General features: G+C 41.8%; 1 protein-coding gene across 2 annotated transcripts in view; it reads left to right on the forward strand.

Annotated features, from left to right (window-relative positions):
• The window catches only part of SLC38A1 (solute carrier family 38 member 1), a 42368-nt gene extending 21857 nt beyond the window's left edge, over nt 1-20511 (forward strand). Inside the window, exons 5-17 of one of the 2 annotated variants that reach the window (XR_008430951.1) lie at nt 474-547; nt 2193-2285; nt 2599-2680; nt 3829-3911; nt 4826-4884; nt 5600-5719; nt 7850-7929; nt 8971-9071; nt 12232-12350; nt 12915-13056; nt 13166-13263; nt 14323-14510; nt 17639-20511. Coding sequence is in view for 1 of the 2 variants with exons in the window: in XM_053942796.1 (XP_053798771.1) it covers nt 474-547; nt 2193-2285; nt 2599-2680; nt 3829-3911; nt 4826-4884; nt 5600-5719; nt 7850-7929; nt 8971-9071; nt 12232-12350; nt 12915-13056; nt 13166-13263; nt 14323-14424 (1153 nt within the window). In the remaining variant the exon portion in view is untranslated. Of the gene's footprint in view, nt 1-473; nt 548-2192; nt 2286-2598; nt 2681-3828; nt 3912-4825; nt 4885-5599; nt 5720-7849; nt 7930-8970; nt 9072-12231; nt 12351-12914; nt 13057-13165; nt 13264-14322 lie in introns of both variants that reach the window. The other variant, XM_053942796.1, reaches the window with a different exon arrangement.
• Nucleotides 20512-21032: the final 521 nt, after the last annotated feature.

Consider the following 21032-nt stretch of genomic DNA (forward strand, 5'->3'; position numbering starts at 1 on the left):
CGGGCACCCCTTTGGTAGCGTATGAAACATGTCCTGGGAAAAGATGCTTCAATTTGTTATGGAAGTCCTTAAATAAAGGGCTCTCCTTTATATTTTCACTCTGCTTCCAAAAAAAAAACCAAAAAAACCCCAACCTTAGAATGGATTTTGAGTGACATATCTGGCTTGTCTCTGCTCTGATAAATCTTCATTCCTATATGATAAAACATCTTTATTCTTGCTTTTTTCAGTATGGGGAGGTGTAACTCTGCAGCTCTGCTAAGTCTTATTTGATTGTATCCCTCTTCATGCAGAATTTTCTACCTCCATGGTGGAACTGCGAGCAGGACGTAAATCACATGTATTTTAGGGCTTATTTCATTGTCAGGAGGAAAAAAGTTATCTCAGAGTGAATAGGAACATGACCTGACATGAAATATTGCAATGTCAGACCTCATCTCATATGGTAAACTTTATTTTCCATTATTTTTTAGAGTGCTTTTGGTTTCGGTCACGCTGCTGTCTATTTATTCAATACATCTCCTGTTGGTGTGTTCAAAGGAAACAGGTAATTTAATATGTTACCCCTTTCAGTATAATGTAATAATCAAGAGGCGACAAGTGTCCAAATGAGGCCAGGTGCTTTGTGTAAGATGGGGAGTTTCTATCACTTTGCTGACACAGTAGGAAGACCTGACACACTTGGGGTCAGAAGCCTAGAATTAACAAGAATTTGAAGAATTTGTGGCATGGCAATGGAGAACAACATCACTGTAAAGAGAAATATTTATGACAAAGAATGAATTCTGCTGCCCAGAAATGTTATCTTCAGTGAGCTAGAAGGAACAGCTCATATAGTTTCTTTGCATTACAAATCAAATTGCAAATGAAATATAATGAATCTTTGCCTATAGTGAAGCTTACCTGAAAATACAGTTTGTCCTTAGTGGTTAGTGTGACACTCCTGATAATCTTTGTGGTGGAGTTTCCTTAGAATAAAATAAAAGGGAACGGTTTCTTCACAGAGAGAAGTGTAACTGTAACACAGATACACTATCTAAACACAGTAACTAGAAGTTGCCTACAGTATTATGTCAAATGACACTGTGTTCTGAAGTCCAAGAGCCTCTTTCCTTGTTAACAATGTCTAAAGCCATATTTTAAAAATAATCTGTGAATAAGAATATTGTAATATTTAAATATGCAATTTGGACACATGTGATTACTGCATAGTATGTATAATGTCAGCAACTGCCTATTTCAACTAGGTACAGCTTCCTCAATGCGGATACATTTGTGCCCCAGTATTCCCAAAATCTAAGTCCTGTTTTCTATGTTGCTGGTACATTTAAGCTCAAACTTACTTTTTACACAAACTTTAAAGTAGAAATGTCAACTGTAATGTAATATAGAGAAAACCAGATAATGGGATACATTTTAAAAATCATCTGCCCAGTACAACATCTGCAGTATTTCTCTTTCTGTTCCTGTGTATCTCACCATCTTCACAATGCCCACTCTTTTTATAAGCCTACATCACAGCCAAGTAAAAAAAAAGAAACAAACATTTAACATAAACACAAACCAATTAACAGAGGAGTTTGACAAGCTTGACAGATATTTGAAAAGAAATTTTAGTTATCTTTTACACCTTTGCCTGCTTTGCCAAAAACATATGACATTGAAAATTCACAAGATGAGGCTTTGTCATTAGAAGCCATAAATGATCCGCTAAACCAGTGGCTGTCCTCATTTGATCATTCAGTCAAGGCAAGCAGAACTGCAGAATGGCAGTAGTGTGTGTCCAGGCTGCCAGGGCTGACTTGTGGATCCTGCTGTGCTGGGTTTTTCCTGGCGAGGAGCCTTTCTACATTACTCTCATTGCAGGTGCAAAACTTAATATGGTGGGATGAGGATACCAGAACTGAACATGTCACTCAGGATATAGACAGGCTCATTAAAGGTGTGTAATACTCGCATTAAGAGCTTCCATTTGAGAAGTGACTGGTAGCCAACAATAACATTTCTAGAAGTCAGGAAAATATACCTATATAATTTTCAGCCCTAGAAATTACAAGAGAGCTCCCTATTTACTTGCAAATGGCAGGTTTGGCTGCATAGATAGGTGCTTGGCTGAACAGGAATCATAAATGCTTTGACTCAACAGCTTTCAGTAGTGTGTTTGTTACCTTTCTCCTCTTCTTCTCATGCAGGCTGCATGGTGTATGAAAAGCTTGGTGAGCAGATCTTTGGTACCCCAGGGAAAATGATTGTCTTTGGATCTACATCTCTTCAGAATGTTGGAGGTAAAGGAAATAAGGAATATTGGAAAACAAAGCCCAGGAATATCACAATAATGTTACAACTGCAAACAAGTCAGGTTCCTTCTCTCCATGACATCCAGGGACCTTCATGCTCCTCAGTATAGTTGTGGCTATAATTTTGCATGCATCCCTTTAAAAATACTGCATTACTGAGTGATCAGTAATTTACACTCAGTCATAGTTTGCGGTCTTCTATCATCAGACACTGATGTGGGAAGAGGTTAAGGATGCTTCTGGGTACTTGTTCCACAAACTATTTTACCCATTTTCTAAAATTATCTTCTTCTTCCTCCAGCAATGTTGAGCTATCTCTTCATAGTCAAAAATGAGCTGCCTTCTGCCATAAAGTTTCTAATGGGAAAAGAAGAAACATTTTCGTAAGTTGAATTAATTCTGGTGCTTAGACTGTAGAATTTAACATTGTATAGTAAAGTTTAAGCATATGTTTACAAAAGCTCTGAAGTATTGGATACCCTTTAGGTTTGTCAAAGTAGATTTTCACAGGAATATCTCAGGGGGTTAATAAAAGACAAAACAAATTTGGGAAGGAGAAGATGGATAGGAAATGAAACTTTAGTTGCCCTTTTTGCACACCAGCTTTTCATGAAGAATTTTGTTATAATCATAGAATCCAATATTTTACAGTGTTAGGCAACACTTGAAATATTGGGAAAATGCAAGTTAAAGATACTATGTGTTTCCCTGAGTTCTCAAACTCTTACATGATTTTGCCCCTGAAACAATGTCCACAGAGTGAAATTCTTTGCTACTAGCATATAACCACTGCAGAATATTTATGTAAATAAGATTTCTGCCCCTTATCTCTCTTTGGCATTTACTAGCTACTTTAGTAGAGGGGTGGCATTTTTTATACCAGTAAATGCCCCTTGCACTGGATTATATGGTGTGCTGCAGTGTATAAGAAGGTCACAGAAATTACATTCTTAGGTTTTCCTACTATACTGGACCAAGCAATGCAAATAGGTCATACAGAACTTCACTAACACTGCCCCTTCTCCTCCTTCTTTCTTTACAGTAGGATGCAAAGCATTTTGGTAGAGGAGATGCAGACTCGGGCTAGCTAGTGCATGCCAGCCTGCTGGAGCCTGGTTTGCTGCTCCAGTCACGTGCTTGGGTGGTTTGGCAAATGACTTGTGCTGGCCCCCCAGCCCCACTGTGCTCTGTGGCCCATTGCGTGATCTTTCATCGTCGTGGCAGGGTGGCTTGTATCAGGTTACAGAGGTGGTGGTTGTGCCTCTCAGACCCACACACTGATCTCCATGGTAGGGTAATACTTTGGTGTCTCTGGAAGTCTTCCCTACTTGAGTCAGAGCAGTGCCATGGATACCTAATGAGTCTGCAAAGCCAAGATGTGATCCTTTCTCTCCTTTTGTAGGAACTTGTAGGGTAAGGAGACCAGAGATAGTTTCGTAAGTATATCAATCAAAGAGGATGACTGAGTGAGGAAAGCCAGAAAATGTTTAGGACGTGCTCATGGTATGCTTTTTTTTATTGTTTTATACAGGGAATGGTACGTGGATGGGCGGATTCTTGTTGTCACAGTGACATTTTGTATAATCCTCCCTTTATGTCTCCTGAAGAACTTAGGTAAGATGAAAATGCCATTACGAGAATCAAAAAGAGGAACCCAGATATTGTGCCACTGATGGCCAAACTGACAATTCTACTATAATAAGAAAAATATGCTCCCATTGTTATCTAAGCAGCCTCCCTGATCCAGAAATAATCTGTCTTTTGAGCATTTTGAAACAAGTAGGCCTAAATTATCACAGTGATTGAGCTCAATATAAACCAGCTTTATCCGTACAATTGTGGAAATTGATTTTACAAATTATAGTTAAGAGGGTCTTCATTTTATAAGGTAATTCAATTTTATGTGCAGCCCATAAAAACAAGTTCACAAATGGTGAAATTACAAAAAATGTTACTTTTCTATCTGCATGAAAATTTTTACTGATGAGGCTAATTGGAAGCATTGGACTTTGAAATAAGATATGTACAGAGAATTGCATTTTCAGATGTGTTTTAATTCAATTGCAATGCCAGTAGGTACACAGTGTATTTTTTTAAAACCATGCTGGTAACAACATTTGGCACCAAAGTCCATTTGGGATCTTCCTTTTTGAGATAAAAACCCAAACTCAGCTGACATGACTCAGGGAACCTGGGTCACATTCAGATTGCAATTGCACATTTTCAGTTTTTTTTCAATTATCACAGCCTCTTTTAAAAGTAAAGTTAGTTAAACTGTGGTAAAGGTGATCCTGAGGAAGTCACAACAGTTCGGAGCAAGGCTTAGGCTTGCCCAAAAGCTAGGAGACTTGAAAGATTTTGGGAGACTGCCACACCAGCAGGACATGCTTTTGTCCTGCCCTGAAGTTCACAATACATATTAAATGTTTAATACATTTGAACTTTTCATGCAGAAGCAAAAAGCAGTAAAAACCAAGATAAGACTAATAAAACTATTGTGTATGAGACTGCCTCTTAATTTCTTTCAGGATACCTTGGCTATACCAGTGGATTTTCATTAAGCTGCATGGTATTTTTCCTGGTAGTGGTAAGTTCAGCTTGCTTTCTTTGTTGGATGAATCACCTGGAATCAGAATTGTTAAGGTGTCGGCGATGAAGAGACTGGAAAAGCCCAGCTGTCAGCCAAGCACCTTGTTTACCATTAAACTATGTCCTCAAATGAAACATCCACTTTTGTGTTTTTGAACACTTTTAGGGATAGTGACTCCACCAATTCCCTGGGCAGTCTTTCCAATGCTTTACAACAGTTTCCATTAAAAAAAAAAATTCCTAATGTCCAATTTGAATGCCCCTCGGTGCAACTTAAGGTCATTTCCTCTCATCCTGTCACTTGTTACCTGGAAGAAGAGGCTGAGCTCCACCTGGCTACAGCCTCCTATCAGGCAGTTGTAGAGAGTGATAAGGTCCCTGCTCAGCCTCTTTTTCTCCAGGCTGAACATCTCCAGCTTCCTCAGCAGCTCCTCCTATGACTCACTCTAGGCCCTTCACCAGCTGTGTTCCCCTTCTCTGGATATGCTGCAGCACCTCAATGTCCTTGTTGTAGTGAGGGGCCCAGAACTGGAAACAGCACTCAAGGGAAAGCCTCACCAGTGCTGAGTACAGGGTAATGATCACTTCCCTAGTCCTGCTGGCCACACTATTGCTGATACAGGCCAGGATGCCCACAATTCCACTGATATTTTAATTCTAATTTGCTTTTCATTATTATTTTAGCAATTAGCTATCTTTTGCTTTTATTCTAGGTTATTTACAAGAAGTTTCAAATTCCCTGTGATGGACAAGGGCTAAATGCAACATCATCTATACTATCAAATAGCTCAGAACATACGTGTAAGCCAAAGTATGTTATCTTTAATTCCAAGGTATGTTTATTTTTATAATACTTACTTTTAATTCACATAATATATGCACCTACACTCCATATTCTTATTCTGATCAGCACCACAAAGGGCCTGATTCTCCATGGTTCCACTTGTGATCCAGTGGTTAATGCACACTGGTCTTACAGAGATGCCATGGTGAATGTGTCTCCTTGCAGTGTAGTCCTGCCCTGGTAGTAGATGTGTTAAGGCTATGAGTCCAAGCTATCACTGGACAATAATTGCTCTCTTCAGGAGATTTTTCCTTTCCAATGCTGCTTACTATCCATGCTGCAAGTGTGCCTTTAGGCTGTTGCTCAGTAGAGGCTGAGTAGGCCACATCTGCATCCAAAGCCCATAACCTCTGTCTTTCTGCACACAAACCACTTCTTTGTAACAGGGTACATGTTTCTGTAGCCATGGGGTGAATTGGACTGTGAAAAGGATATGGTTGAAAGATAATCCAGCAAAAATATGGTTGCCTTTCAGCTGGATGCTTCCCTCCATCACCACACAGCTGCAGAAAAAGTTGGTCTAAGAGAATGTGAGAGGGCAGCTGTCTCTAACTGAGAGCAGGAGGATGGCTTCTGTCAGCTGTGCTGGCATGCAGTGCTCCCAGTGAAGCAGCACCTTATACATCAGGACGTGGTCCTCAGGGCCTTAGTCACTTTCATTGGGAATGCACATTTGTAACAGCAGTTGAAGAAGCCAAGTGAAGCACTTTTCTTTGGCTGCGGCTAGCCATCACCCCAGATCCATCATGAAGGACCAAGAATTAGTTAATTTGTTGTGACATGGCAGCTTAGGTGTAGGTATATTTCAGAAAGCATTGAAAGGTAGTCTTCTTCTGCAGTGAGTGTCAGCATTTGCCTCAGATCCAGTGGAGGCACCTTGGAAGGATTGGTCCATATGAATTAGGCACACCGGAGCTGAACTCCAGAGGCTTGCCCTCAGGGCCAACAATTTGCCAATCATTTTAGCAACTTCAGTGTTTGAGAGGAGAGACAGGACAGTTTCACAGAAGGATATCCAAGGTTGGCAGAGACCTGGAGGTCACCTGGTCAAACCCTGTGCTGAGGCAGGGCCACCCAGCACTGTGTTGAGGCAACTTCTAAATATCCCTACAGATGGAGACACCACAATAGTACTGTGCTGTGAGTGAGGGAGAGGTGGCAAAGGCCTGAGCAAGGAAGGACCTCCAGAGAGCAACCAGCACATTTACTGAACCTGTCAGGCCTGGGGTGCACCATAGGATGTCTTGTGTGGGAAGGGGATGCCTGTGACCAGCACAAACAGATCTCAGAGGGCAGCACAGAGCTGCATGTAGAATAGACTCATGTTGTCCTTAGGGGAGGATCTGTAATTTCCTGTGACCTCTGCTCATACCTGTTCCCTCAGGAGAATGGAAGTGCCTGAGCACTGATACCATTTTTGAAGTTTGGCTGAGGACTGAAACCCACCCGAGTTCTTAGTGGAGAAGGGGCTGAGGTCCCACTTGGAGGCCTCCTGCGCTTTCTGGTGACATAATGGTCTTTCTCTTTCCCCAAGAAAAAGCATGCTCCCTCCACAGCCCTCCTAGTCCTTTTGTTGGCCTGGGAAATTAAGGGATTCAGTCTGGTACCTTGAAATATCCATTTCTTTGTAAGTTCTGCATTCCTGTTCTCTTTTCTTACAGTCTGGATACGGGCTTCCTCTTCAGGACTTCAGCCTTAGCACCATGGGTGCGCACCCCTCTCCATGCCAAGGCAGGGTAGCGTAGCGGTGACCCATCATACATCCCTTTCACGCGTGACACCGTGCTAGTAACGGTGGCAGTAGCTGGGCAGGCAAACCCATCCCAGGGGGCAAAGCCAGCAGCAGCGTGGCATCCAGCTCTGTGCTCTGCGAGCACAGTCAGTGCTGTGCTTAGCCACCAACGCAAGACTTTGTCCTCCCGTTGAAAGCGCGCTGGTTTCCACATATCATTAAACACATGCTAATTGACAGGTCTTCTGCCTTCTCAGAAAGGCTCTCAATATTCGGTTGAAGAGTCCAGCGAGCTTGGAGCTGAGGTAGTTGCACATGGAACATTTCTTCAGACCACTGGGGGCAATACTTCTTCTTAACTTATTTTCTGAAATTCTCTCTGAACAGACCGTGTACGCTTTGCCCACCATTGCTTTTGCGTTTGTGTGCCACCCATCAGTCCTCCCGATTTACAGCGAACTTAAAGAGTAAGCCCTTCTTTTTTTTTTTTTTTTCAATAGTTTATTGTTTTGAACCGTTTTACATGGAAAGTGTTAGCACAGAGGTGTTCTGAATCATTTGTGCCACTCAGAGGCACGCCTTCATAACACCCAACAAGCGTGGCTGTCAGCTAGGAAATCTGGCCTCCCAGGCGTGCTGTGCCTCTGGGGCAGGGGCAAGGGAGGGGGAGAATAATGCAACTTGGGAGTTTTCCCTGGAAGTACACAGCAGCCTGGGGAGAGCCAAGTTCTGCCGGTTGATATTTGGCATAGGAGAGGCGTGTGTTCTGCTAACAGTGTTTGTTCCACAGCATTAGTGCAACTAAAAGTCTGTTGCAGTACCAGGAAAGTAAAAGTGCTTTCAGCCTTACTGGTACTAAAAGAACTTTGTTGGTACTGCTGTCTCACTGACACCTCCAGCTGGACTGCCCTCAGACACTTGCAGGGTCCTTTAAATTTTAAGTGACTTGAGCAGGTTCCCACGTACCTATTAGGGCAACCTTTTGTGGATTTAAAAGTCTGAGTTTAGGTACTGGAGTGTGAGTATTTCAGAATAAATATCAAAAGATTAAATGGTTACACTTAACCTATTTTACAGGTCAGCATAAATCCAGTATTTTCTACCCATGGGGACTGAAATATTTCTCTGCAGTCATTCAGAACATTTTGGAGGTTTTTTTCTCTCTGTATAATTTTATGCTTCCTTCATTTTGACCTTTTAATTTAATTACCAAAGTGTTTCAGGGTCATCCTCTCTCCACATGGCTTCACTGTTTAAGCAGGTACAGACATAGAGCAGACTCACAGGTCACACCCACTATTTTTTCACTTAAGCCCCAAGAAGGGTCCTTTTCCCTAGTCCTTTTCTTCTTTGTGCAGCTGTCAGTGAGTTTCTGTTTTAAATGAAAATGCATTCATGAGTCTCCCCAGAATTACTATGCTTATGCAAACACCTAATACATTTTGAAACAGCTATGGAAAAATCCAGCCCAACCATTCTTATGTGTTCTTTTCTTGTTCTTTCTCCAGCCGTTCACAGAAAAAAATGCAGTTGGTTTCAAATATCTCATTTTTTGCCATGTTTCTGATGTACTTTATGACTGCCATATTTGGCTATTTGACTTTCTACGGTAAGTATGCGGTTCTTTACTGATCAGAGTAGAAAGGGGATACATGTAAAATCAATAGTGTATCCCAGCTGGAAAGTCCCATCCACTTATATTAAAATACTTTTCCAAATACTTTTCCTTGTAGTTCTCATATTGAAGGTATAAATCCTTTCCTCCTTTTCCCCTGTGGATGAAAAGCACAAGTGAAAGTATTATTTGCAAAAGGCATTTTCGAAGTATGAGGGAGAGATTTGTTTTACAGAATTGGGGATTAGCTGGGCCCCACTAAGATTTTATTCCAAGGTCCTCACCTGAATGATGTGTGCATTGGTAATGGCTGAAGCATGCATATTTGCAAAAACTGAGACAGATTTGAGAGCAGGTCCTAGGAAATGAGTAACAAATTGGCCATCACAGCTTTTTCACTTTCTTAGTAACACTTTCGTCATAGAGGCAACAGACCAAATGTTTTCCCTGTGTCCCTAGAGCTGACCTCTTTAGGTCTTGGTTTAACAAACTGGCAGTGAAGGTGGGGAAGCTTTGAGTGTTGTCCCAGCTCAGCCACCAAAAGATGATTATCTCAGTGCTTGAGACTCCCACCCTGTCTCTTTGCATGCATATCAATTCCGTTAACAAACAAATTATGTTGTATCACTAAAGGATACAATATGTATACCCTAAAGGCGCAATTGTTAAGTAAAGTAGGATAAAATATGAATCAAAAAAATGAAAAATATTCCCGGGAATGTTGCCCATGGAACTGCCATATTCCAGTATCATGAGAATGTTGAAAAGTAGTGTCTTTTTCCATGGACTGTTAAGGGGTTACAAGACAGGTGACAAAGCTGATGTTTGCCTTTTACCTCAGAGTCACCCATCAGTCTTCACCACCCTATTCTAAGTGGCATTTTTGTTACAACCTCCTCATTCATGATAATGTCCCTTGTGAGCCACCAATTACAAGAGAAAAAGAAAAGTAAATATGAAATGTGGGTTTTTTTTTTTCTAAAGCTGTACCTATCTCATATTTGCTTTCTCAAACTCTCATTCTGATTATGAGGCCTTGAGTATACATGTGTTGAAGTAACTTGAGGTCATCTGTTCTAATTTTCCCAATAAACCCACAAATAGGCTGCAAGTGACAACAGCATCAGCCGTTCTCATCCAGCTGCTCCCATCTAACACATTTTCGTAGTGATGCATCAAATTAGCAGCCCCAGGGAGCAAGTGGGTGTAAATCAGCATGGACCCCTTCGCTTTGGCAGGGAGGAGATTCTGATGTGATTGCCCCAGGGATCTGAGGAGGCAGATCTGTGGCGCTCCTCTCTGGGAATCTCCCACATCCCTCAAGGACGAGGGTCTGGAGTCCATGGAGGAGGTAGGGGCTGCGTCCTTCTGGCCCTCCTGAGGGGGAATGGCGGAAGAATCCCTGGGGTGTCTTTTGTGCCTCCCCCCACATTAGGCATCCCTGCTCTCCAGCACTGACAGCCCACAGGTGGAAGCTGTGGAGAGCTCTGCTTGGGCTCTGCAGTGTCAGTGCAGTGACAGGCTGCAAAAAAGACACTGAGGGAATATAGAATTCCTCCATAAAATTCCTTCATGCTTCCCCTTGAGACCCTAAAGACCTTACCTTTCATATGTTCACTTACAGTGTTCTAACCCTCTTCTCTACCCTTACCTGGGTAAGAACAGTATTTTTATTGTGACCATTTCTTCTTTACACCAATAGTACTTGTCTGTTTGCTGTGTTCTCAAAAGTGTTGCAGTGATGACTATATTTACATTGCAGAATTACAGAAAAGAGGTGTTTTTCTTCCCCTAAAAGGTCACAGTGTGGTTGGGCTCTGTGGTGTATCTAGCTGAAAGGAAAACAGACCTTCAACTGTAAGCCTTGCCCTTCACTTCCTACCTGGCTGCAGCCCGTGAGCGGTACAGAAGTTGCAGTCTGTGCTTGCAGGAGCAGAGTAAGCTCTGTGTTGCAGAAGCTGTGCATGTGCCCGGCTTGAAAACCCCACTCCTGATCTGCAGGGAGGTGGGAGAGCGTTTTCTTTCTCCTGGTGGGGATTCAGGCACTGTGTAGGTGGTGTTGACCTGTGGTCTCTACCAGAAGGGTGCCCTGGGGGGAGTGTAGGCATTTTGCCAGAGGATAGATCCCTCTGCCTCCAGGAATACATAAGGTTTTCCCGAGTGACAAAGATGGTAAATTAGACGTGGCCACTGAGTTCCCTTTAACAGCTGTTATATTTTACCACCAGCTTTCTAAGATTAGCAGGCAGAAACAAAACATGGGCCTAAAAAGGGGCAGCAAGTGTGTTTGTGGTGGCATGCTTAACAGCCACCCCTTTAGGTTATTGCTCTTGGATATTTAAAAATTACAAAGCAAATATGTAGGTCCCTCAGCAACTTGGTTTTCCTGCTGGTTAGTACATGCAGACCTGCTCTGCACTATTTATCACAGCTTCAAGGAAACATTTTGGCAGGAGGTTGTATTAAAATATTGCCAGCACCTCCCTGTTAAGCACCCTCTGTGATTTGTCTTGGCTGCTGGGGCTGCTGGCCAGCGTGGAGCTGAGCTGCAGGCTCTGCTGGCAGCCCTCAGAGGAGCTGCTGAAGGATTTGAGTGCAAATGTCAGAGTGTCCTGCTGAGAGATGACCCAAGATAGGCTTTGTTCTCAGTTGAGAACACGGGCACTGCTTTTTGCTGGAAGTCTATTTGCTGTTTAGACTAATTTAGCTCAAGACCTTGCAGTTTATATTAAGTTCAGCCATTGCAGTGCATGTGTTTATTTTTATATCATTTGGAACTTCAAAAAAAGTCCACAGAACCAATTAAAAATAGCTGATTTCACTTTACCTATTTTTATATAAATGTATATATGTAACCAAGCTTTCCTGTATGTCTCACTGTTGTCTTTTCTACAGTGAAAATTACCTTAGACTTAGGCATGTGCTGTCATGAATTAAGATGCATTCCTAAATCAGGCCGCCAAAGGATTAAACTGGAATAATGGGATCATTGAGATTTTGTTCAAAGTGCTGTTTTAACTCAAGGATGTTTCATTCCATACTGTTTTGTTTACAGATAAATCACTTGTTGTTCAAGAAGGCTGTTGTTAAGCAATGATTTTTGTGGACTAATTGCCTTTTTGCCAGAACACTTACCTTACTGTGTTCCCCATAGAGAATGTGCAATCAGATCTGCTTCACAAATACCAGAGCAAAGATGACATCCTCATCCTGACCGTGCGCTTGGCTGTGATCGTGGCAGTGATTCTCACCGTGCCGGTGCTGTTTTTCACTGTAAGTAAAAAGACCTGCATGGTTTGGAAGTTGGTAACAGCTGTGCACAGCACATTTCTTCAAACCACAATCCAGTGATGGCTGGGACTACAATGTTACAGCTACGAAAAGAGCTTGAGCTTGGATTAGTCTTTTCTCATGCCAGATGCCCACTAACTTCTAGAGAAGTTCTCTATGCAGTAAATAAATAAATCACTTTTGGTCTTAATCTGTTTTGAATTGAATCCACACGTGTCCTCTCTTACATCACATCACTTTACTGGAGCAGGCTCAGAGGTGAAGTTCCTTTTAAAGTGCAGAAGGATTCAAAAAGGCATGTTAGAAAGAGAGGAATATCCTACTGCACATGCACATGTACCTACAGTTCTGAAATAGCAAATTAATTTTAAGGAGTATTTCAAAGGACATTACTTCAGGCAACCCAAAATTTCTGACAGATCTATGCAGCACTTGTCACATGAAGAACCAATTAAAATAAACATGGGAAGCTTTGAATTGGCTCATAGACTATTCTTGACAGAAAACTTCCTCTCTTTCTCTCTCTCTCTCTCTCTCCCCCTACAGGTGCGTTCATCATTATTCGAGATGGCCAGAAAAACAAAATTTGACTTATGCCGTCATGTTTTGGTTACTTTTGTTCTTTTGGTTATCATCAACCTGTTAGTCATTTTTATCCCATCCATGAAGGATATTTTTGGAGTTGTAGGTAGAGTATCCTGGTTTTGTACTACTAATATAAAAACAGTTGCTAATGAGCAACGCAATAATTAGCTGTTGCTGACAGTTAACAAAACTCTTTATTTTGAATTTTGCAGGGGTCACTTCTGCCAATATGCTGATCTTCATTCTTCCTTCGTCATTGTATTTAAAAATTACACAGCAGGATGGATCAAAGTTGACTCAGAGGATTTGGGTATGCATTCCGGTTCCCATCAATGCAACACTTCCATCTTGTCATTCTCTTTAATGTGCTAGGTGCAAAGCAGAACTAATCTGAACATATGTGTGAGCTCCTTTACATTACATTCCCTCTGTACTTCAGTCAGTTGTCAGTTGGCAGCTGTCTTTGCCCTTCTCCTTTGCTTACCGTGGGAGTCCCCTGGTGGAGGGGCCATGCATGCACAGCATCTTGTGTTATGGGGAGGCCCTTCATTGTGGGATGAGGTACTTTCCTGGCTGGCAAGAAGCAGCAGCTGTCAGCACGGTGCAAAAAGCCCTCCAGCCCACTTCAACAAGCCTTTCAGCACAGCAAGCTCTCTCTGCTTCTGTGTGTTGATCCAGAAAGCATGCAAAGTGCTCCATTTGCAGTATTCCTCATGGTTTTAACAAACCCGAGTCAGACATAGGGCGGTTGCACACGAAGCAGCCAGCTGAAGTGTAATGTTAGCCATTTGGCATATGTGAGCAAATAGGAATGGACCTTGGAAAGATTTCCTGTGAGTCCTAGAGAGTGCTGCATCTGAAAAGATGCAACACTTCTGTGTATTCCCAGTCTAATGGGGCATGCACTGGAAGCATTGTACAGTCAGACCTTTCTTCTCTGACCAGGCAGGTAGAAAACATGTTTCACTTTGGTTGCATCCACAGATCCCATGACAAAAGGGCTGAACTTAGATGAACACATATCTGATGGGAAGAATATACTGATTTCTGTGAGGCTTTGGAAAGAGCACAACTGATCAATCCTAAAAACAGACTCACTTAATCTTTAGAGGTGATCAGTGTTTAAGAAGTGAATTGAAAGGAGAAAAAAAATTAGTTTGGTGTTCAGCAAGTAATTATTAATGACGCTAATCTGTTTAATTATCTGTTGGTCTTGTCTTTACCAGACATGCTAGCTCGTTTTAGCTGATAACTTTAATACATCACCTTGTACATCTCCTTAAGAGAAGTTAACATAGTTGAATTAATTGTCTTTTCTTTTTATTCGTTAATCTTCTTTCCTTTTTTTTTTTTTTTTTTTTTGTTTCAGGCTTCTCTTTTTTTGGCACTGGGGGTATTGTTTTCCCTAGTGAGCATTCCCTTGGTCATCTATGACTGGGTACAATCAGGAGGCAGGGCCGAAGGCCACTGAAGTTCACCTTCTTCTCAAAAGAAGATACCCCTATTTGCTACACACCAAAACTGCAACCATCCATTCTGTTGTCTATTCCACCTTTTGTGAGTGTACTCAAATCAAATACAAATATTGGTTATCCAGTACTGAAAATACTGTCATGGGAGTATTTTCTTGCAGCAAACACCCATTCTTCCAACAGGCATATCACTCTCTGATCAGCAAAAAGTGTGTGTTAATTGTCCATGAGATTATATAGAGCATCACTTACAGAAATTCATCACAATTAGTTTCCCCTCCTCCACCCATGAATTGCATTGTTCCATTATTTTCCTTAGCCCTCCAGCCACAAGCTCTGCTCCTTTACAGCAGCAGCGCCTGTTGCTATCAATTCCAACTGGAGTGTTGTCCGTTCGCATCCTTCCCCCCTCTTTTAGCCAAAACTCTGCTCTCTAATTGTATGCATTTGGTTTGTTGGTTTGTTTGTTTGTTCTGTTGCTGTTCCAGGCACCATTTGCCTCACTGGGTTAAGTGTAGCATTCTGGACACAGGCATGGAAAGCACCACAAGAGCATAGCTGAGCACTGTGTAAGCATAGGTCCTAAATCCAGTGCTTCTCTCTGATGTTTTGGGGGGTAAACCAGGCCCAGGGCTTGGCCCATTCATGCCTCTGGGGAACAGACTGTGTGTGTCTGTGTGTGCGTGTCTTTGTGATGCGGAGCAGGGAGCAGGAGGACAGCCACCACCATCAGCCATTATTTCTCTGGCACACTTGAGTTGGAGGTTGACCAGAACTTGACCCCAAACCATGAGTACTTAAGTCTGAAAAGAAGCAGACATTTGAAGATTTCCATAAGAAGTCTGCATTTTCTTCAGCATTTAACTGTTTAGTAATGCCCCATTGCTCTCAGAAAAAAAAATACCAAGCTCCAGTTTTATCAAAACTTATGCATTTAATCATACCTCATGCCTTTTCCATACCTTGTAGGGACTGGCTCCTCTCTTGTGTCTTACCCTCCTCCCACTGAAGTCAGTGGGGTCTTTGACAGCAGTGGGAGCAGGATTTGACTCACTCTGCCAAACTACTAGATTCCTAATGGAAATTGAAATCTGCAATTTTCTTTAAACAAACAGAAATACTTTTTATATTTAAAAGATTTCATTTACATTTTTCATTAGTTCTGCATAATAATTAGAAGATATTCTACTAGCAGAAACACTGTAACTTGCAACAGTTGTCCACAGAATAAGCATTTGCCTAATGCCTTACAGCTGGTGTAGAGAAGCACATGTAGAGACTCAAAAGTGAAGCAGGTGATCACTCACCGTCCTGAGCAGGCATCTTCTATTAGTGCACTGCCAGCAGCATAAACTTGTTCACTTTATGTCATTCACCATGTGAGCTAAAGAGTGTCTCAGAATATGAACGTGTCTCCCACTGAAAGAACGGATGGCTATAGGGAGCCCCGCTTCATGCCCAAGGGCTGTGATGCCCTTGGTATGCTAGAGCCATACCTGTCAGTATGCAGTGACCCTCTTGTTCTCAGTAGCTGGTTCATTGACAACTCCCTTTTTAACTGTGGAAGCAGACTGTCATCAGCTGTGAGGAACCTGTCATTGCAACTTACTCTTTTTAAGGTTAGCGATAGAATATTTGGGATCTTGGGATTTCTGTGAGCCACTGAATTGCCTCAGTTGCCATTACCTTGTAATGTAACACCTTATCACGGCTTGAAGTCACTGAGAGTTGAGATCACAGAACACATCTCAGGACCCTGAAAGTTGGTTTCTAAAGATAACATCCAGAGAGGTTGGTTTGGGGCCTTCCTAGAAATTTGGGAATTGAGATGCAGATTGTTCATGCTGCAGAAACTAAGCCTACTAAGCCCAGACTGCCAGATCTGTACCTTAGCATAGGCAGTGAGGTGCTTGCCTCTGATAATACTTCACTGTGATCCAGAAATAAGGCAGAGTGGATTCCACAGGCTGCCAAAGTACTTGGAGTAGTCCAACAGCAAGAACAAAACTGGGAACCTCCCAGCAAGGTCTCTGGTGCATCATCCTTTCTTCCAAGCACCCCCAGCCTTTAACATACAAACTGCTGAGCTACCTGGTACCCTTCACTAAGGTCCCATGTACTTTCCTGTGGCTGGTCTCAGACCCTTGTCTGTGATGGTGCAGGTTCTTTCTGTTTCTTTTTGTTCTGTTCCCTTATGGGACTGATCCCTGCCCTTATTCACAGAGAGCCTACAAGACCAGGTGTTAGGCAAGCTCTGGGGACAAGAGCCTGTGCTTTGTTCCTATCTCTTTGCACCACATTCCAGGCATCTTCTCAGCTTGGGATGTAAATTTGTGGTTTTCCTTTTGCAGGCACCCAACCCTCAGTGGTCACTGCAGCAGAAGCCCAGCATCTCACTCCATTCTCTGACTCAGCTTGCATTTCAGCTTTTGAGGTGCCTTATAATCTCTCTGGATCTTATCCTAAAAACTTAACTCAGACCTGAGAATGCTGTGCAGTGTTATCCTTAAGATGCTACCAAGCTCTCCTGCTTCCCCCCCCCACCCCCTTTATCTTTCTTCTACTACTGATTAATGAACAGCACAGCGCTGTGCATTGGGGGGTTGTGAGAGACGAGATCCTGGGAATGATTTTCAAGTATACAGGTATGAGCTAGAGGATTCCAGCAAGGTCACATATGTGACATCTCCCTCCTCCTTCCTCCCCTGCCACTGCAAATAGTCTGTAGTCTGTTATTTGAAATATGAACCATTGAGTTTTGGCACCCAACTTCGACTTGAAGGGCTGCTGGGTCACTGATTGTTCATCTTCCTAAATCTCCTCCATCATTATTCCTCTCTCTCTCTCCTCTTTGCTGTTCTGCCTTCTCCTTTTCCCCAGTTTATTTGTATACTGGAGTTTTATTGAATAAATAGGAAGAATGAGCTGAGTGTGCATAGAAGTGAAATTACCCAAGGTACTGAACCACCAAAGCATGTCTTATATACTGAAAAATAGATACCCAAAATATTAAGTCTTTAAACAGACTTTGTTTCTGGGTCTCATTAAAAAAAAAAAAAAAGAAAAAAAAAAGAAAAATAAAAAGAAAGAGGGAATTTTGCTTAGACTGATTTACTGGCATCATATTTATAGATATTTATGGAAAGGAATCATGTGTTTTTTGATGTCTGTGATAATGAACGTGAAATAACGTGCTTTTTGTTTTCTCATCAGGTTTATACATTCTTAACAGAATGCAATAGACCCTGCTGTAACTGTCAACATCAGTGATGGATGACAATATTTGTATGAGGTTATCTGTAAAATATACTGCTGTTATTCAGTTCATTTGGAATAGTGAACCTGTAACCACGATTGTACGAGTCCCACATTTTAGTTAGGATTTTAAGAGCACAGTGAAATGCTGTAGGAGTTTCTCTGTTGTAAAATTAATAGGATCCAGAGTACCATATCTACTTAGTAGGTGATAGCATGCTTTCTTTTCATGGAGAGTTTATCACTATTGTAAGCACTGCAAGTGTCACAGACTGGATGCAAAATTGCTCCTAATAACTGCAACAAAAAACTTTAAAATTCTTATTTGTGTAGTAGCAACAATCGAGTGGTGAGGAACAAGGAAGGACTAATTAGAAGCAGGGATTACTAATAAGATTGTAAGAGCTAATCCTACACTTAAAAGACAGCCTTGCTGCCTCTCCTAGTCCACAGCACATTGCAAAGAAAATAGTTACAGGCTTACAGCAAACGTAATACAACTGCCCTTCTCTGTCCAATGGCAAACATGCCTAGGTAGTAAAACACAGTAAATTGTTATTTGGGAACAGTATCTTGGGGCAGTGACCTCTCTGGGTGATGCGTGCTCCTGGTCAGAGGGCCAATGCCAAATCTGTGCACCAGCACAGACCTTTTGTAGAGCTGACACGGACCAAGTGGTGCCTGGCACATGTGCAAGCCGAGGGCACAAGAGCTGCTGTCATCCTGCGAGGTCAGGGATGGGGATGCTCATCCACTCCGAGGGCTGCTCTTCTGAGCCACATGTGAACCCGAAGCCTGTGCTCCACCTGTAATAGGTCACACATGCAAGTGTGGGTTTTGTCTGTACATCTGCCTTACAATGCATAAGCGCAACACAGCTCTCTGATATTGAGTATTAAACAGTAACAATTAATGGTATGTCTAGTTTAAATTTATGCATTTCTTTGCTTGAACCTTACATTAAGGCTAAAGAGCACCTTGGTCAAAACAAAACTTTTCATGTGGTGGTGTCCCACCTCCAGTCCTACTGCCCCACCCCAGTGCCTGTAGGAGAAAGGCACCACAGAATGTACTCAGCTCCATCAGCAGCTCCATGGGATGGCTTTATCAGCTGGCACCACGGTGCTTTCATAAACAAATCCCCAGAGCCCTTGGCATCAGAAAATCCTTATTTCCTGTAACGTACAGCAAAGAATGTTTTATTTGTATCTAATGTAAGGATTTCTGTAACAAACTGTGAAAAAAAAAGATAATTAATTAATAAAAGGTACAGGGCTGGAAAGTCTAGAATTCACAAATTGTACACATACCTGTGTTTCTGAAGACAAATCTATGCAGTTGTGTTGTATTGTAGGAAATTTCATTTTTATGTACATATATATTGTAAATAAATAGGATGCTGTATATTTTTGCAGTTGGTTATCCCCTATGAATAGAAGTGTTGAGATAGGCTCTGCATATTAAGAATAATTTTAATAGAATTACAAATATTTTAGCTTCTTAGCAAAATGTATATCCTTTTCTTTCTCCCAAGAGTTCACAAATTAAATCCTAAACTTGAAATTATAATTACATCTCTAAAGTAAAAAGAGAAATAAAAGTTCCAGTTAAATTGCTAGGATTAATTCCAGTGCATGAATCCCTGTTTTCTCAACAGCAAGTCTGCCAGTCTTCCTGCTGGGTAAAATATCTCCCTTGTTAAAGTGCCCCTTTGGTACCCAGATACCTCTTACCTTCTCAGCTGGGGTCAGTTGGGAGTAAAGTGCTGAAAAGGCTTTATGGAAGAAACCATGGCAAACTGCAGCCATCAATTTGACTTAGTATTACGCCGTGTTGTATCCAGGCGTGTATTTACCCAACTAGTACAAACAGAAGTCAGGGCAGAGCTTCTGCATTTCCATTTTCAGGCATCAGAAATGCCAGTAGTTCTGAAAAAAAAAACAAAACAAAACAAAAAAAAAACCAGTATGACAAGTCAGGGATCAGCAGCAACCAGAGCAATTGGTGCCATTTCCAGCCCCTTCCCTTCCTGCAGAGTCCTGCGGCTGCTCTGCCTCAGACCCTGCTGCTCTCATGAGACCAAAACGCTGGCACCTGAGGCTGCCAAGAGCTTCCCTCGCCAGGGACTGCTTGCACATTCCACTCTGTGAACAAGCAGAGGTCATTAGATAGCTGTGTGTCCAGGGGTGAGGGCTGGGTATGTCCTGAGAGTGCATCCATCAGACGCCTTGCATAGACTTTCTCACTGGTAAAGCATGGAAATGTTGTTTCAGGACTGCTGAAAAATGGAGGTTAAGAAATGCATCTAAAAATAATTGTGGGGTTTTTTTCCATGTTTACTTTATGAGCTTGGATGAGAATGAAACTTGAAATAACATTTGCTTTTATCATGAGCACAAATTTGAGGGGAAAACCCTATATACAGTCAGTTTTACAGAGCTCTTCAAAGTAATACCAGTGTATGTTTTGTTTTCAGTGTTATAGCCAACAAAATAGAAACTGAAAAGGTATTTTTCCATTTGACTTGAACTTTACATTGTTTATAGAAACCTGGTTTTAGTGTCCCAACATATGCTAAGGCTCACACAGATCTAGTATAAACAATGTTGTTTGAATGATGTATGCTTGATACAAGCTCATCTCTAATAGATTGTTGAAGTGAGTCATCAGTAATATTTTGCTCCTTTTAACATGACCTGTTAACTTTGTGCTGCTCATATCCAAATAAACAACACAGTTTTCAGTTTCTATGTGTAAATAAAATGTATCAAGTTCTATGATCTCTCTGTTACCTCTTAGTTTTTAAACATTAAAATTGGGATCTGAATTAATGTTGGGGCCATACTCATTCTTCCAAAGGGATGACGATGTATCATTTTAATGGCTTGAACAGCAAATGCTCTCTTGCCCTATCCACGTATTTTCACTGAATTTAGGGCATGCAGCTCTTGCAAAGCCAACTACATTAGATTTGGTGCAGTATATAGAGCAAAGCATCAACAAAAGGCTATGGAACATTAAAGTGAAGTTTCTGATACAGTTTTAGAGGGACCTGAAGCTGGGGCAGATGGTTACCACAGCCTGTGGTTGCTGAAGATGACAGCATTCCTTACGGCCAGTACTTGTTTCTGTCTGCTCTTAGAAGACTGAGTGACTGCTTGCCAGTCTGTTTCAAGGTCAAATCAGGTAATTTAACTTAAAGGGCTGCTGTTAACTTGGGTTTGAGTTAAGATGTTAAACTGGTGCCTGAAGTGACCAAACCCCTGCCAGACTCTTCTCAGCTGTGGAAGCAGAAGCTATTAGCAGATGTATGAGGAGGATACCCAAAGACAGTAATGTCTTAGGCAGCTGT

This window comes from Vidua chalybeata, chromosome 5 (genome assembly GCF_026979565.1).
Source record: "Vidua chalybeata isolate OUT-0048 chromosome 5, bVidCha1 merged haplotype, whole genome shotgun sequence".
NCBI lineage: Eukaryota > Metazoa > Chordata > Aves > Passeriformes > Viduidae > Vidua > Vidua chalybeata.